Source organism: Mobula birostris, chromosome 8, assembly GCF_030028105.1.
Source record: "Mobula birostris isolate sMobBir1 chromosome 8, sMobBir1.hap1, whole genome shotgun sequence".
Taxonomy (NCBI): domain Eukaryota; kingdom Metazoa; phylum Chordata; class Chondrichthyes; order Myliobatiformes; family Myliobatidae; genus Mobula; species Mobula birostris.
The window spans coordinates 39,732,384-39,750,864 of NC_092377.1; the positions used below are offsets into that span (position 1 = coordinate 39,732,384).

The following is an 18,481-nucleotide window of genomic DNA, read 5'->3' on the forward strand; positions in this document are numbered from 1 at the left end:
TTCTAATCTCTCCCTACAATGACAGCCCTGAGTGAAAATTGGGAGAGCCAATTTTCAAATTGGTAGGGTGATAAAACGTTCAGAGTTTGGCAGAAAAATTTTCTGTAGAGATTCCCACTCACTCTCCAAAATAAAAACACACAAAACCAGAAGTGCATTGTCAAAGTTCACAACTTTCTGCACAAAAAATTATACAAGCGTTCTTTGAGGAAGCAATATTTTGTTATTTGCTTTGTTCTTTGAAGCATTTATCCCACACCTCCCCTTGTATTTTCCCCAAAGTCTTGTAACTGCTTTCCCCTCAAGTACTTTTCCTAATTCATTCTTGAACACTACTGAATTCAATTCCAGACTGCAGGAAGTATTTTCCCTTGCCCTTCCTCTAACTCTTATTTATTTTGGTTTTCAAGTCTATTCACCTGTAGAAAATCTGTCATTTACAAAACAAATAATGGTTTTAAACATTTTGGAGAAATTATTCATGGTTTTTGCTCTAAAAATAGCATAAAATAAATTTTATCTGGTCTTGCTCTTTATCCCTGGTAACATTCTGGGAAAACTTTTTAATTCCCTACACAATGCTTACTAAGGGGCACTGATTATAGCCAATGCTTTACAAATGAACATGATGACTTTTGTGTTCTGGTTCCATGGACCTCAAATCAGCTTGATTGATTCTGCTGCTTTCATTTGTTTGGCTTTTCGAGCATGTTCAAAATAAATGGGAAATGATTAAAAACCTGTTATACTTCAGTCAACCTAATAACCGGTGGCAGAGGTGAAACCTTTAATCAATGGTCTGGAACAACTGATGCAACTTGCACAAAAGGATCCAGCTTACACTGTTCCCAAGGTAACTCAGGTCAAGTTGATTTACGTTTAATTCTTTGGAAATATATTTGCTGGCAAGAATTTAAACAGAAGATGCAAATTTGAACTAATTTTTATATGATAATAATCAGTCAGATAAAATACTATCCTCCCCTAACTACTCGAGCTTTCAAGCTCAGATCATAGACCGAGTTCCTAGGAAGGCTTCACAAACCCTGTACAGTACTGATGTAAAACAACTGCTTTTGCTTGAACATATCAGTACTGCTTGTAAAACCCTTTCACTTTCTTGCAACCAACTACCTAGCTTCCCAAGAGCCTGTAGGTGTGAAATATTTAAAATGTACAGCCGGCACAAGGTAGAGCACTGAGATAAACTTGAAAACCACATTGATCTTCTCACTACTTCAAAGATACGGCTCATCAAATAAAACAGATATTTGATTTATTTATTATTCAGGCTATGGGTGGTGCTGACAAAGCAAGCATTTATTGCCCATCTTTTAGTGCCTTCAGGGCAGTGGCGATGAGTCACATCTTTTTGAAACACCGCAGCTGAAAGCACTCCTAAAATCCGAGTGAAGAAAGAGTACCAGCAAATAGACCCAGCAGCAATATAGGAATAGTTACTGGAGAACCCTACTGCCCCATGCACCTGCTGTCCTCGTCCTATTCAGCATATTAGCTAAGGGTTTGTGTTGCAAGATGCTGTCACGAGTATCTGAGGCCAGTAATCGCAGTACATTTTGAGAACAACACAGTTTGTAAACATGGTATGTCAACTGCGGGAAGAAAGGATGATTTAGATGCTGGATAATGTGTCAATCCAGTGAGCTGGTTTGTCTTGGATACTGTTGCACGCTGAATGTTGATGGAGTTGCACTCATCTAGGCAACTGGAGAGTATTCAATAAACTCTCCTGACTTAGGCTCGTGAACTGAGATGTCATGAGCTAAGTCACTTATTGCAGTCAAGGCTAGGTAGTTGGACACTCATTATGGAACTGGTTATCATTATTGCCTGATACTTTTGAGGCATTAATGTTACTTGCAACTTACTAGTCCATGACAACGTTATCTGGGTCTTGCTACATAAAGTACATTAGGTAAGGAGTTGTGAATGAAGTGAAAATTATGCAAGTGTCAACTAACAAAGGAAACTGATGTTGGTAATGGATCAGATAAAGATGGCTGGGTCAAGGATACTGTCGTGCATAATATCTCAGCCTCCAGGCATCACCATAGACCATAAGACATAAGACCAGAATTAGGCCATTCAGTCCATCAAGTCTACTCCGCCATTCCATCATGCCTGATCCAGGATCCCGCTCAACCCCATACATCTGAATTCTCATGACATTCTTTGATGCCCTGACCAATCAGGAAACTATCAACTTCCACTTTAAATATACCCATGGACCTGGCCTCCACCACAGTCTGTGGCAGAGCATTCCACAAATTCACGACTCTCTGGCTAAAAAAAAAAATTCCTCCTTACCTCTGTTCTAAAGGGTCGCCCCTCAATTTTGAGGCTGTGCCTTCTGGTTCAATACATGACTGACTGCCAACAACCAGAATAATTTTACTCTGTGCAAGGTCCAACATCAACTACTGGAATGTTTTCCCTTCATGACCTTTGACTTCAAAGGCAGTCACTCTCAACTCCCTTTTGGAATTTAGCTTCTTGGTTCATGTTCAGCTGAAACTGAAGAATCCAGAGTGAGCTTGACTGACAAAACCTGAGTAACTGATGAGTTGACTACTGACCAGTGTGTGTTGTTTGAGGGTACTGTTGATACTACCCGGCATCTTTTTGCCGATGACCTAACTATCCGGATTGTAAAGTGATCACCAGATTTGCTTTCTGTATGCAGAACATATCTAACCGGTCTTCCATAGATCCAGGTGGATATCATTGTTATAACTGTACTGCAATAATTTGTTTAGAGGAACAGCAAACTCTTGAGTGCTCTTTGTCAGTAAAACAGCTTGGATGTTGTACCCAGGCCTAACAGTGCTCTTCTTGACATCATACAGAGTGAAATAATCTGTCTAAACATTGGTATTGGTGATGGGGGTAGAAGATGGGAGGATAAATCATCTGTTTTGCACATCTCATTGAAGGTGTTTCCAAACGCTTCAGCCATTTCTTTTGGCCACAAATGCCGAGTCCTGACAAAACTGAGGATATGGATATCTTCCTGACTTCCTTAAAATCAATACCCTATCCACCGATGCTGCCACTTTCAGGGAGATTTGAACTTGCAGCTCAAATCTTGCTGTACAGCAATGCTCCAAAGCTTCCTGCCATTTACTCTACAAATCAGTATTTAACATCCCACAGTACATTACCTCACCCATATGGAATAAATTCCATTTGCCACCATTTCACTCAGCTTTCCAGCTGATGTTCTTTCAGGGGCCAGCAGCAGTGGTCAGGTCCTTGGAGTAAATGTGTAGAGAAATTGCTCCAGGTTATAGGAAAAATAGGGTTGTACTAGACCAACCGTCAAGAGTAATAAGGGCCTCAATTCCTGGATGGAATTTGTGAAATGTGTCCAAAATATTTTCTCAGTCAACATATAGAGGACCCTACTTGGGAGGACGCAATAGTGGACTTCCACTTACAAGAACAAGACAGGGCAAGTTACTGAAATGGTAGTCAGTGATGTAAAAGGATAGGACAGGTACACAGATCAGGGTCCTAAATTAGAGAAGGGCTAACATTTGGGCAATTAAGACCAGATCTACCAGAGGTCAACTGGGTGAACCTGTTTGAATGGAAAGGAATGAATGACAACGAAGCGGCTTTTAAGAATGTGATAGCAAGTGTCCAGGAGCAATACGTCCCTGTTAAGGTGAAGGGTAAACCTGGCAAGTTTAAGGAACTTTAGACAACGAGCGATATTGAGGCTCTGGTTGAGAAACATCCATTGATTTAGGACAAGGGTGGTGAATCTTTTCAGGAGTGTGTATCCAAATTGGTGATTATCTTTTAAAAAGTTCTCTCGGGTGCCATGGTAATATGGAGTGGAGATACTGTAATACTAGTAACAATAAAATGGACCTCTTTAAGGAAAAAGGATGAGTCCTGCTGTTTATTTACATGTATCATTATTTTTCTATCAATAAAAGTAAAACAGATTGAAATAAATGAAGCATTTTAGAAAACCTGTTAAAATTATTCATATTAATCTTTTATGAAGGCAATCGAAAAATACTATATATAATTAGTTCTACCATTTACAATTACTATAAATAAAATATATCTATTGAGGCGCCAAACTACTTACTACAAACTATTATTGAATATCCAGCATTCAATCACAAGCAACAGAAGAAAAATTTTAAGTAGAGTGAAGCTAATGGCAACTGGCCTAAACACTTACTATCCAAATACTAATGTGTCTACCAGGTCTGCGAAGATTTCAAAATGTATAAGCCAACATCACGTGTTCTCACAACCAGCTGAGCTTGTGCCAAGCTGGCATGAGACGTTTCCTTTGTAAACTTCTCACTGCTCTTGGATTATAAAAAAAAACTTGCTGCTTTATTTAGCAATAACAATAATGATCAAGTATTTTTTTATTATGTGGTTTAAAGAATTGAGGCCTGGCACTCTCTGTCATGTGTCAACAAAATTTTTGCTCGTGCTCTCTTGACCACATGTGCCACAAGTTCACCATCCAGATTTAGGAAGTTAGGAGGGTAGGAGATAGATCTGGCAGGAAAATCCTAAGGGCTGCCTATATCTACAGTACTATGTAAAAGTCTTAGGCAAAGATATTTAGCGAGGGTGCATATATAAGACTTCTGCACTGTACTGTATTTGTCAGTGCGGAGCGGCGAGAGAGTTTGTAAATTTGACAAAAGCAAAGGATGTTGGGAATGCCAAGGGTGGTGCACCACGGAGAGGGGTGTGGGACAAGAGGCAGAGAAGAAGTGCCGGGGCAGAGGTATGGTGTGGGTGCAGGTACAGGTACACCCAGCCCTGAGACACCAGGCAAGGCCATTTGATTCCAAGTAATTGATCACTACAAATTTCTCTCTGGTGCTTCCTGCTCCCTCTCGCCTGCCTTCCCCTTCCCCCAACAATGATCACTCAATGAACCCTCTCCTAGTCCACAATAAAGGACCCATATCAGAATTAGGTTTATCATTCTCAGATGTCATAAGATTTGACTTTTTTTTGCGGCAGCAAAACAGTGCAATACATAAAATCGCTACAGTACTATGCAAAAATCTTAGGCACCCTAACTGTATATATGCACCTAAGACTTTTGCACAGTACAATGTATCAGGAGATGAGTGGGATTTTTAAATGAATATTTCTTATTGGTGTTTACCCTAAGAAACTCATGGTGGCTCAAAAGATAAAGGAAACAAATGGAGATGTTTTTGGAGGATATTCACATTACAATGGACAAGGTATTTGCAGCCTTAAAGTGCATAAAAGTAGTTAAATCCCCACGGCAAACCAGGGACTACAGGCCAGTCAGCCTGCCATCAGTGCTGTGCTTACTAGAAGGGATATTCAGGATCTACCAGCATTTGGATGGACAGGGTCTGATTAACAGGAGTCAGCAAGGCTCTGTGTGGGGGAAGGTGATCTTGATGAAACTTTCAGAATTCTTTTTTGAGTTGGTAACCAAAAAAGATGAGGATAAGGAAATCAGTTGGGATTTCAGCAAGGCCTTTGACAAGGTCCCACAGGCTAGGCTGGTTTGGAAGGTTAGGCCTCATGAAATCCAGAAACATGGACACTTGCTATGTGGATTCAAAATTGGCTTGTAGGTAGGAAGCAGAGAGTGGTGACTGGAGACTGGAGGGCTAATAGTGTACCGCAGGGATTGGTGTTGGGACTCACATTATTTATTATTTATATATATGATTTCAGACATCCCACCCTGCAAAAACTCAATTCAGGGAGGTAGCACCATCTTCTGGGAGAGGTGGAATGTCTGCAAAAGCGTAGCTCCTTAGCAGCTGGCCACCTAGTTTAAATAACGTTAGCTATGCTAATGAACGAATGACACCTGTTAAACTCACCTCAACATGTCTTTTACAGTCTTAACCCACCACGGGCAATAGAAAAGTTATTGTTGCAAACAGTGCAGCGAGAAACACTGTCATTATTTTGACCCCTATTAGGCAGGGGTACACTTTAGTGTAGCCTGGGGTGATGTACGTTTTATTTGCTTTGGAACACTCTGCCATGGCGCGCTCTCACTCGCACTCTCTCTCTCTCTCGTGGTCGTCGCGCGCTCGCTCTCTCTCTCGCTTGCCTTCACTCTCGCTCACGTGCTCTCTCTCATGGTTGCTCTCGTGCTCTCATGGTCGCTCTTGCGCTCTCTCTTGCTTTTCTCTCGCACGCTCTCAAAAAAATTGATCTCCGTGATATTGTATATAATTTGCGGGCATCAGGGAGCCACTATTAATATGCGGGAGACTCCCGGAAGTTCCGGGAGAGGTGGGATGTCTGTGATTTGGATGCAAATGCACATGGCTTGGTCAGTAAGTTTGCAGATGACACAAAATTAGGCTTGTTAATAGTGAAGAAGGTTATTGTAGATTACAAGGAGATCTTGATCAGTTACGGAAGTGGATGAGGAGTGGCAAATGGATTTCCTATACACTCAAGTGTGAGATGATGCAATTTGGAAAGTCAAACCAGCATAGGATTTATACCATGAATAGGAGAGCACCAGGGGGCATACTGAACAGAAGGACTTAGGAGCACAACTGACTAGTTCAGTGAAAGCAGCAACACAGGTAAACAGCGTGTGGATAAAAGGCATTCAGTATGCTAGTTTTCATAAATCAGGGCACCGAATATAACTGTTAGGTCATTATGTTGCAGTTGAAGTCATTGGTGAGGCTGCATTTAGGGTATTGTATACAGATTTTGCACCTAGTTATAGAAAAGATATTGCTAAAATGGAAATTGTGCAGACAAAATTTATGATGATGCTACCAGGACTACAAGGCCAGAGTATAGGGAAAGGCTGGCCAGGCTAAGAATATAGGAGAATGTGGGGCGATCTTAAAGGAATATTGTATTTAAGATCATGAGGCATCGATAAGGTGGACAGTAAACCAGTCTTTTTCCCAGGTGAGTCCAAGACTGGGAGGCATAAATATAAAGTGAGAGGGGAAATATTTAAAAGGTACATGAAGGACAACTTGTTCATGCAGAAGATGATAAGTATATGGAACGAGCTACCAGAAGAAGTGGTTGAGGCAGGTACAATAGTATCATTTAGGAGGCACTTGGATTGATACGTGGAGGGGTGGTCTTAGAAGAACATGGTCCGAGCACAGGAAATTAGAACTAGTTGGGAGAACATGGACTCACTGGGCTGACGGGCTTGTATCCTTGCTGTACAACTTTACGTATAGCCCACTGTATCTTTAAACAACCTGCTTCGTAATCTACGAACACGAGATTCTGCTGACGTTGGACGTCCGAAGTAAAGCACTCAAAATACTGGCGGAATTCAGCAGGTTCCATTAATTTTTGTGACCAATTTATTTCTCATGTCCCCTACATTCTCATCCAAGTCATTTATATGAACTACAGACAATAAATCTCTCAGATTTAATCTCCATGAATATCTTTCTCTGCCAGTTTAGCTGCTTCATTGGCCATCACCATTCACTACTATATGTAACATAATGGCACAACTTTGACCTCGTTCATTAGCTTGAGATCACTTAGCTATCTAGTGCATACTGTTACAGTTCCAAAAGGAAAGGAAGCTCACTAATAGCAATGTTAAATGAGCACTTTATTAAAAAGGCTCATAATTCAAATCACCAACAAGAGAAAATCTGCAGATACAACGTTTCAGGCCGAGTCCTGCCAAAGGTTCTCGGCCCGAAATGTCGACTGTACTTTTTTTCCCCATAGATGCTGCCCAGCCTGCTGAGTTCTTCCAGTATTTTGTGTGTGGCACATAATTCAAATTCTTTTGTAAAAATATGTATGAGAATGTACAAAAATTGAATTTTGCTTTTGAGGTGGACCCAAGTGTTTGGAATCACTCTTTAAACTGCCAATTACAGACAAGAATTATGCCAATATTGCAAAAGTATTTTGCATGACCAAGCACCAGAACTTGCTGAATATTTACACCTCATTAAGTATGCGCAAAATAGCTCACAGTTATTTCTACCACTGAGTGTGCAATATCTCTATTCATGCTTTATAAAAGGTGATACTCATACCTACAGGGTACTTTTGTAAATATATCAACCTCCAGTTAAAAAGGGCAAAATAAAAGTTTTTGATCACATCGACATGGAGCTCTGTCACAGGAAAGCAGTTCCACCATCCAGGTCTTGCTCTTTTCTCACTGTTGCCATCAGGAAGGAGGTACAAAAGCCTCAGAACCCACACCACCACAATCAAGAACAGTTACTACACTACTCCACAACCATCAGGTTCTTGAACTAGAGGAGATAACCTCACTCACCCCATCACTGATCTTTACCAACAACCCATGGCCTCACTTTCAAGGACTTCCCATCTCACATGCTCAATATTTATCACTTAATTAAATCTTTATTTTCTACTTCTTTTTGTATTTACAGAATTTCTTGTCTTTTGCACATTGGATGTTTGTCCATCCTTTTGAGTATGGTCTTTCATTGATTTCATTTGGTTTCTTACATCGAGTGTGAATACCAGCAAGTGGATGAATCTCAGAATTGTATATGGTGACATATGTACTTTAATATTAATACATTTACTTTGCACTTTGAAATGTTGAAAGTAGTTGATCACATAACTCAGTTCCAATAAAAGGTCATTGACTTGAAACAACTACTACTTCTCTCTGAATAGTAGCTTCCTGAACTGTTGAATATTTCTAAATTTTTCTGTTTGTTTCTAATTTCCTAAGTGAATGGTAAACCATCTTACCATTTAAGCACAGTCTGTGTGACCCAGGTAGTGCCATGGTAGTGCCAATAGAAAATCAACTTACCATTTAACACAGTCTGTGTGACCCAAGTAGTGCCTTTGAGTCCTTTCTTCAATATTATACATCACTACAACAGATGCTATAAAGTAGACAACTTCGCCAGTTGGGAGGAGGTAGATATTCGAACGGCAGTCCCTTCCTCGATAGCCATATCTATTTCCTATTAGTCAAGGCCATATTAAATGAAAATGTATACTCTGCACAGTGACTCAGTTAATTTATCATCTAATAAATGTGACGAGAATACACATAGATTAAGATGTTAGCTGTCCTGTGCTGGCACCAGTGGGATCAGCAGTTGGTCTGCCACCTGTCTTCAGGAGAAAGAGAGATAAGGAAAACAATGGAGCAGCATTTGGAGATGTTAATTAAGGGACGGAAGAAGAGCTGTCAAGAGCGGCCCCCCCTTTGAACCCTGAACTGTTTGAAGTGATGGACAGGCAATACCCCAGCAGGGGGATAAAAAGGGACAGGTTCGCTAAGGCAGGACACACACGACACCCCGAGGTAACGAGACCCTGGAAGCGGTGCGTCTCCCACAAGTCAGTGGGAAGTTTTGGAGGGCTGGTCGCGGGACCAAGCCATAGACGCACAGGGTGGAAGGGCACGATCGGCGGGAATCTGGTGTGCGTCCGCCCTTGCCTGGGTGCCAGGTTCACCGCAGAGAAACGATCGTATCTGGAAACGGAGGGGTCACGGTCGGTGACCTCAGAAGACATCACAAAGGGCTCGCTCGAAAGCTGACTGCGAAGAATATCGAAGGTCTGTGTGGAAGACGTTTGAATATTCATTCATTTTGCTCTCTCTCTCCTTCCCCCCACTGTCCATCTCCCACGGCAATGATTACGGTGAACTGAACTGAACTCAATTGAACTGAACTTTGCGTCACTTTGAAACTGGTCATTTATCCCACTGCTCGTTTAGACGACGATAGAGCTTGATTGATCCTGTTATCCTAATTCTGCGTACATGTGTGTTTATCATTGCTGAACTGTTGCAGTTATTATCCTTTCGATTACTGTGTTGCTTGTTTCTTTAATAAAACTTTCTTAGTTCTAGTAATCCAGACTCCAACTGTGTGATCCATTTCTGCTGGTTTGGCAACCCAGTTACGGGGTACGTAACATAAACTTGATAGAAATTATTTGATTATTAGTCTGATACAAACCCAGATAGCGACAGAAATATTACAAATAGCATTAGTGGTTTAGTACAGAAAAATCAAAAAGGGTTCCACCCCTCAAACGTTCCCAGAGTATCTTGCTGAGTGAGTGCATTAGGAGCAGATCAGGTAAAGAAATAACTAGCTCTGCTGAAATGCTCTTTGTAGTGTAATATTTAAAAGCCACTCATTGTGAGGTCTCTATTGTGAATGACAGCCATTTACAAAACCATCAAGAGTGTGAAACAATATCTCATGAACAAATCAATATACCTTCAGGATGATGAGAAAAATACAGGGGTATAGAAATAGTGTGGGAAAGTAGCATTGAGGCCAAGTTTTTATTGACTGGCAGAGCAGGTTTGAAAGGTGAATTGGCCTCCTCTCGTCCTGTTTATTACAAAAAATAAAGTGTGAAACCAATAGAAAAAAAATACTTCAATAAAAGAAAAATTAATCTCATAAGAGCAACTATTTAAGCCTGTATCATCTTATTAGATTACATTAACAAAATAGCTTCCATAGCATTCACTGGGTGAAGACTGGAGATTGTCAACATTCCCATTTGAAAATTGCACATAAACCCTTATCAAGGAAAAAAGAATGCTTGAGGACTCAGCTGGTAGAGAATTCTTTACACTGCTGGCCCCGCCACCGACCCAACCTTTTCCCTGGATTAACCATTTGCAGATAAGGATGGATGGATGCGCTGGAAAAGTGTTCCTATGAGATGGTGCAGTGGTGGACAGTGAACAACTGAGACTGCAATTGGACAACACCAAGCTACAACTTCATGGTGACGTCACTGCAGAACACAAGGCATTTCCCAAAGCAACAGAACAGCAAAGAGGTAGGGTCAAACAGTAAATACAACAAATGTGGAGGTAGGAACATCTCAAAGACATGTCCTACTTCTAGAAGTAGCTGCTGTTTGAAGCATCTCCAATTGTTGATTAAATTGCTGGTAAACTGCATATGTGCAGGGGGACTTGAGTTATCCATTACAAAATTTTCAGGCTTTCACCTGGTATTTTTAGTGTTTCCGGTGAGCTTCGGCAGCTTCAAGATACAGCATGCTCTCCGGGCAGCAGAGAGAAAATCCTGCAATAATTGTGAGAAGTATTATCATTTTGCAAAGTGCTGCAAAGCTGGGGTTACCAAGAGAAAGGTGCACAGAGTTGCTGAGGAAATCTTTGTAGATTCTCTGCAGACTGCTGGTGCTGGTAAAATCAGAATGGATCATTCCAGTTACTGTAAATGAGCCAGTAATTCCTTTCAAGCTTGACACCAGAGCCCTGGTAAATCTGTTATCAATGGATGATTACAAGACCCTCAAAGAGCAAGATTTACCTAGTGAAGTTTAAAGTGACAGGCTATTCTTGAGAGAACATTCCAGTAAAAGGAGGCTGTACGGTGACCTTCAAACACAAGGGCCAATGCCTAAAGGCATAGTTCCTGGTTGTAAATGAGAGTATAGCTAATATTAATTTTAACTGCATGTAAAAGGCTCAACGCGGCGAAAAGACTTTTCATAGAGTACACATGTCTTCGAGGGGCTCAGATGTTTACCTGATGTAACTCGAGATACTCGTATGAGCATCCACGAGAGCTCCAGAGAGGTTATGCAAGAGAAGCAAAAGAACTCCACCTTCCATAGGCATCTGTACCATCTGCAGCAGCATGACAGTCAGAATTCCAGTGTTGCACAGTCTTGCTTCCACATCATCCAACTGTGGTTCAAAATCTGTCTCTCATCAACTTCCAGATAAAGACTGGAAATCAAAAAAATACCTCCATGATCCTCTCCGAAGTTGAAGAGGAAAAATAAAAAGAAAGCTGGGATGACCACGTAAGACTCAAGGACAGATCAACAGCAACAGTTCAACACAAACCAACAGGAGGAGTTGCTCTCTATGATACACAGCCAACAGGAGTTCTGTGAATTGAGACAGAATCAGTTGGATCTTGTGCAAAGACTCACTGATCACTTGGATGTAGTCCAGAGCTCTATTGTGAGGCATGTGGAGTGAATTACGGTCACACAGCAAGAACAAGAACAGAGATGAACAGACAGAATCTTGGCAGAAGAATGTGAAAGAAATTAACATGTAGATCAGAATTCTCAGAAGGACACAGGCATTAACGTAGCAAAGGAAAGTAAAATATCTGTGGAAACAAGTAGCAGTCTAATAGAGATAATTAAGCCACCACAGAGATGGATAGAAAAAAGACGAGTGAATAAAGGACTGTATTTGTTTATTACAATTGAAGTTAAGGTTAAAATCTTTGTCGGAGAGCTATTGTGCTTGTTTTCTTTAAAGGGGGAAGATGTGTTATTATGTGTGTAATGAAAAAACTTCAGTTCCCAGTGTGCAATGCGGACAGTTCACCCAGAATGGGAAGTGACGTTGGTGGACCTAGACACACGCTTTTGGTGGGCTGAAGATTACGAGTAAAACGTAGTCCAGCTGAATCCATTCTGTAAATCTGTAAATAAAATAGTTCTAGCATTTGAAAGCTCATGCAAGTTTGTCTTTGTAACAAACATAACATTGACCTTATTGCAGCAAGAGGCGATAAACAATAACACATAAAACTGATATAACTTGGCATCTTAAAATGGACACTTATATTTCAAGTCCGGCGTTTAATTATGTTCAATAACAAAGCTATTCAGGGTCCCCAAAGTATATCTACTGCATTCATGTAATTATCAAACATGCAATAGGACAAGGATACACCCATTCCAGCTTAAGCTTCTCAGAAGGCAGTTCTGATTTGATCTCATCATAATTCGTTACATCAGAAGGAATGTACATTGTGATTGGACGCCCACGCATGAACATCTTGATCATGTCTCCCTCTGTTCAAAATATCAGAAAAATTCTGTTAGCTTTAAATCTAATTGCTTTGAAACTGGACAAAATCTTCCGTGCTACAAACAATAAACAAAGTATAGCAATCGTTTAAGCCAAATAGCAGTTAGTAATTTATTTTTCTTTTAGCAAAGCCATCTTGGGTCATGACACTTGAAAATGTTTGGTAGTGTTACAGACCACACAAATTGGTCATTTAGGTGGTGTTAAAAAATGGAAAACTACTGAGTTATTAAGAAAGGGAACAAACAACTATCAATCAGAAAACAATCTTCCGTTGACTAATTTCAATAATTCTGCAGTCCTTTGTTATTTCATGAATACTAACTCTAGGTTGTAAAGGCAAGTATAAAATATTGAAATACAACTCTTTCTGAATTGGTGGTAAAGAGAATGCCATGTGCGTGAGCTAAACGTGCGTATCTAAAAACCACATACAGAACTTTCTAGGCTTTTAGGAATAGGAAAGATGTACAAGTTCATTAAATTAATATGCAGAGAATGTTCCCATTAGAAAATGACGTGTCTGTTTAGGGATTGAAAGTGGAGAACAGTTGTTATCTATTCATACAGTGGTTAACTGCATTTTCATTGAAAATCATTAAAGTTCAGAGCTTAGTTAAAAGGCACAACCACTAAAGCTGGAGCAAGAAACCACAAATGAGAAAACACTGAAAGGATTATACTGTTGGTGTAGGTCACAGGCACTGTGAGTGTTGCACCTAAAATGAATACACAGGTATATATAAGAAAATTTAAATTAAGATATTGACCAGCAAGGGTACTGGATCCGTGATCAGGGAACAGGTTTTCTGATGGGATCCAAAATATATTTTTCTATCCTTCAAATCTTTAATTAGATCCAAATGTGGTTTACTCAAAATTGGATAGCAGATTAGTAATATGAAACAGAAGAGCACTGGCGATGTCAAGAGGGATAACAGTCAAGCACAGGTGCACATCATCAATGTAAATACATAAACCAAATTATGATTTTCACCAGCGTTACCTGACCTGTTGAGATTATCCACCATTTTATGTTTATACTTATTATTTGCGTGTGATGTCTGTAAGTGACATCATGAGTAAGAAAAAGGAGTGTGCTAAAGCTGGGACATTCTGGGATTCTAGACAATATACAAACAACTGATGTTCCTTTTCACACATTAGGCACCATTTATGCCATTTCCATATCTGTTTATTATGAGGACAAGTTGCTAGCTTGACACTCAACACAGCACAGATGGAAAGTATGCAAGGAACCTGCTGGATTCGAACTCGGGACCATTTGCCTTGAGGCCCAGTGCTGATGCCACTACACCACCGGCTAAAACAAGCAGTTACCATACAAAATTATTTGGCAAAGAAAGCACAGGAATTAGGAACATAAAAAGATGCCAAAAATAATACTTAAGTTCATTCATTTTCTCCTTAATTTAGATCTATCCTTTCAGTTTATTTTTTCCATTTCCTTTTTTGCATTACCACAAGGCTGGTATCATTAATTCTCATAACAGAACTAGGTATTTGCCAATACAAAAATCCCTAAAATTTATAAACAGAATGATCTCCAAAGACTAAAAGACGACAATATTACCATTTTGTACTAAAATGGGTTTCAAATTTTGTCCCTTATTAAAAGTTTGATCTGAATTAAACAGACCTTCCCTTTAACATGTCATGACCCAAAGAGGGATCTATTTCACACACCTCAAAGTACTCAGGCTTGCTATTTGGTTATTCAGGCTACATAAGCTAAGCATCATGCAAATTAACAAGTGAAATGAGGGAAACAGGATTGAAATTGAGAGAAGAAAAAATGCTTCTATCCTTCTCTGAATCTATTAAGTTGTTTTTTTAATCCCCAGTGCAATGATTAAGAAACGACATTTGAAAGCACTTCTATAAGCTTTGCATCCAAGAAAAAGCTGCTCATAGAGAACTAGCAGGTTATAGAGTTGAATGGGAGGTGAGGGCTCTTTTTAGAAATCATTTGAAAATGTACATCACATCAAATTATATTGGAACATGTATCAGAAATTGTCAAAATGAATTTCATTTTATGAATACAAATTTTAGAAGCATTTCCTTATTGAATTGTGGACTGTCAGAATAAGAATCAGATTAAAACATTAATTTTAAACACAAAGCAATTTTCTTAACAGAAAAAATACTTCGAATTCTGAACTAATTGAAATCAATAAATTTTAAGGATAATTTGTATTATAATTAGTTTATACTTGAAATTATTGTATAAAAGTTGTATGTGAATAATGAACTTAAATGTTAAACAAAAGGATTTTTTCTTTTACAGTGGATATAAATGTGTAGTCCACGAATTATTTTTACAATAATGAGTGGCTTGGTAATTCCACCACTCACTGAACTGGCAAAGCCCTAAAGAACCTAGCCGTCAAAGTGGATATGTCGGAGATGATGAGTGAAGTAACAAGAAATACACCTACTTGACCCCTGCCAATCTATCTGTCGCAATTATATCCATCAATGACACCACTGGTGGAAGTGACCACGACACAGTCCTTTTGCAGATAAATTCTTGACTCCACATCATGTTTTGTAGCACAACTATTGAACTCAGAACAGATCTAGCAGCTTAAGAATGTACATCAATGAAATGATGTAGATAATAACAGCAATAAAAACTTGGAAAATTGTCAACCAGGATATTCCTCACTGTGTCAAATACAATCCATTTAGGATATCAATCCTGGTTCAAGGAGTCACAGAGTCACAGAACACTACAGCACAGAAACAGGCCCTTCGCACTCCCACTGGTTGAAACCTCTATATACTGATTAAGGGAACTTTACTAAACACATTTGGACACACTAGGACAGCGAGCTGTTTACTCTTTACTGTACTGTTTACCTGTGCTGCAAACCTCACATGCATATTGAATTATATTTTATTATTATTTGTGGTAATATTTTGTTTTATGTGCTGTGTGAGATATATGCATCGTGGATGCACCATAGTCCAGAGAAATGTTGTTTCGTTTGCTTGTATACATGTAGTCTACCCCACCCAGCCCTTTTTCAGAATGGGAGTCCCAGTCAATATGTGGAAATGTGCAGGCAAGCTGGGATTCAGCAGGATGAGGTGCCAACTGAACAATGCAACACAAAACTACATTTGTGCTGAGCAGCATGAACAGCTTTCAGCTGGTAACACTCAACCAATGGATCAAAGTGTCACTGCCCTACCACATCTGGTTAGAGGACAATTACACAAGCTAATGCAAACAGCAAGGCCAGGACAATCCACACACTCAACCATCGTGGAGGCCAAATACATGACTTCTAATTACACGACTGAAGAATTCTCATTTATGCTTAGCTAGGCAGATGATTCAATTTCACTTTTTCCAATCTAATGTATTGCATTTTGTGTTCGCAATGTGGTTGCCTTTACATTGGAGAAAGAATGCAGACTGGGTGGTTGTGGCGTGGGAGGGGGCACCTGCTCTACATTGCTGAGATCCATCATAAACTGGGGTACCACTTCATCAAGCACCTCTGGACCATCCACCAAAAGCAGAATTTCCCGGTGGCCAACCATTTTAATTCCTACTCCTATTCTGTCATGCCAATCCACGGTCCCTTCTTGTGCCATACAGAGGCCACCCTCAAGGTGGAGGAGCCTCACGTTGCGTCTGGGTAGCCTCCAATCCGATGGCATGAACATCAATTTCTTCTTTTGGTAAAGAAACATTTATCCCTCCCTCTTCTTCTGGCCTTTGACCTCTCTCACCCGCCTACCACCACTTCATGGTGCCTCTTCTTCCCTTTCTCCCATGGTCCACTCTCCTCTCCTATCAGATTCCTTCCTCTCCAGCACTTTACCTTTCCCGCCCACCTGGCTTCACCATCTAGCTATCACCCTTCCCCTCCCCCTCACCTTTTTATTCTCGCACCTTGCACCTTCCTTTCCAGTCCTGAAGAAGTGTCTCGGCCCGAAACATTGACCGTTTATTAATTTCCTTAGATGCTGCCTGACCTGCTGAGTTCTTTTAGCTTTGGGTGTGTGTATTGCTTTGGATTGCCAGCATCTTGTGTTTAAGATTAGATCTGCCGTTTGTTCACAAAATCAGTTCTGGCTAAATTCCTATTCAAACCACCCACACTTTATCATCAAAGTTACAGAGTTTTCATCAGAAATACTTTACAGCTCCAGCGCTTACTCTCCAATAACTTGCTCACAAATGTCACGTTTGAATTTTGCTAGAATCATTCAACTCTGAACCTCTTCACAAACTTGGACTAAATATGGACCAAAGAGGGGAATTGCAGAGGTGGGGGTGAGAGGGAATGCCCCTCATGTCATACAAGATTTGACTGAATTCTGGTTGCTTCAAGCACGTCCAATTCACTTTCTAATTATACAGCTGGCTGTTATATATCATGTAATCTAGAACATTGAACAATAAAGCACAGGAACAGGCCCCAAGTTATTGTGCACAGAGGCAGAGGATGAGCTGGAGTGGAACGAGCGGGCGGGGGGAGAACGGGAGAGGGCGAGTAGGGGAAAATTGAGTGACAGTGACAGATACAGAGAGATGACCCCATCAATTTTTCTTTGCTCATTCTAATTTTTCAAGTACATGCAGATCTAATCCTACCATTCAATATGCTAATGAGTTTGGCTAGTACATTTATATACTGTATTACAGTAAGCACATGGTTTGTCACTAGAACTATTCTGTTAATTCATTGTTTAATTCATTGTTTATCCTATTCGTGCCTGATAGATATTCAAACATATACATTTCTGAATTTTTATTGCAATACATTTTAGTTCTTCAACAAAACATGTGGATAGTTGGGTGGTTCAAATTAAATTTTAATGAAAGTCCACAAATGTGCATCGGACATTCCATTTGTCAGTAAAGTTTTAAATTCCTGGCCAATGAATACTCTCTCGTGAGACATGTGATCCCAACATACCAGTCTGCACAAATGTACTGCGGAAGCCAAAGTCAGAAAAATAAAAAATTCAATGGCTGCTGCTTGGCCAGAACTTACCTTGGCTGTACGCTCCACGGCGTGAACTTTGGGCTGATCATAAGACAGAGATAAAGCAACTTAAAACAAATTGTAACAGAAGCAAAAAAAAATAAATCACTACCTCCCATGTTACTGAGAAACCAAAATTAACTTAAAAAAATTAAATGAATCCAAAAACAGCAAACAATAGCTGTAGCTTAAGAAAAACTAAAGATGAGAAAAATTGATTTATCATATCAAGGTAATCTGCTAGCAATCCAGTGACTGTGGCAATTGAATATCCAATGTTTTGGCATTTTCAAGCCTGCTGAGCAGATCTTTACAAAATTCATAACTATGTTCTTCCTGAACTTCTGAACCAATATTAAAATGAGTATATATGCCCCATCTTACTCAGAAATCCTATCCCACATTTACTTACTTGATCTGAATAACATGATCCTTATCTTGACAGGGACCTGTCTTCAGCTTTTTCATTATGGAAAGTAAATTTGATACTTTTCCAATAGAACAACAAGCTTATTTTAAAATATTCTTATTTTTCTGGCATTTTCCCAAGGTACAAAATTTTTGTGCTGTTTAGAAAAAAGACCAACTTTAGAGT

General features: G+C 39.8%; 1 protein-coding gene across 2 annotated transcripts in view; it reads right to left on the minus strand.

Annotated features, from left to right (window-relative positions):
* LOC140201248 (echinoderm microtubule-associated protein-like 4) overlaps window positions 1-18,481 on the minus strand; it is a 259,599-nt gene that overhangs the window by 86,994 nt on the left and 154,124 nt on the right. For both annotated transcript variants that reach the window (XM_072265023.1, XM_072265022.1), the window contains 3 exons: window positions 17,896-17,928; window positions 12,717-12,840; window positions 8,819-8,968 (listed from right to left, as the gene is read on the minus strand). In XM_072265023.1, coding sequence (XP_072121124.1) covers window positions 8,819-8,968; window positions 12,717-12,840; window positions 17,896-17,928 — 307 coding nt within the window. The remainder of the gene's footprint in view (window positions 1-8,818; window positions 8,969-12,716; window positions 12,841-17,895; window positions 17,929-18,481) is intronic.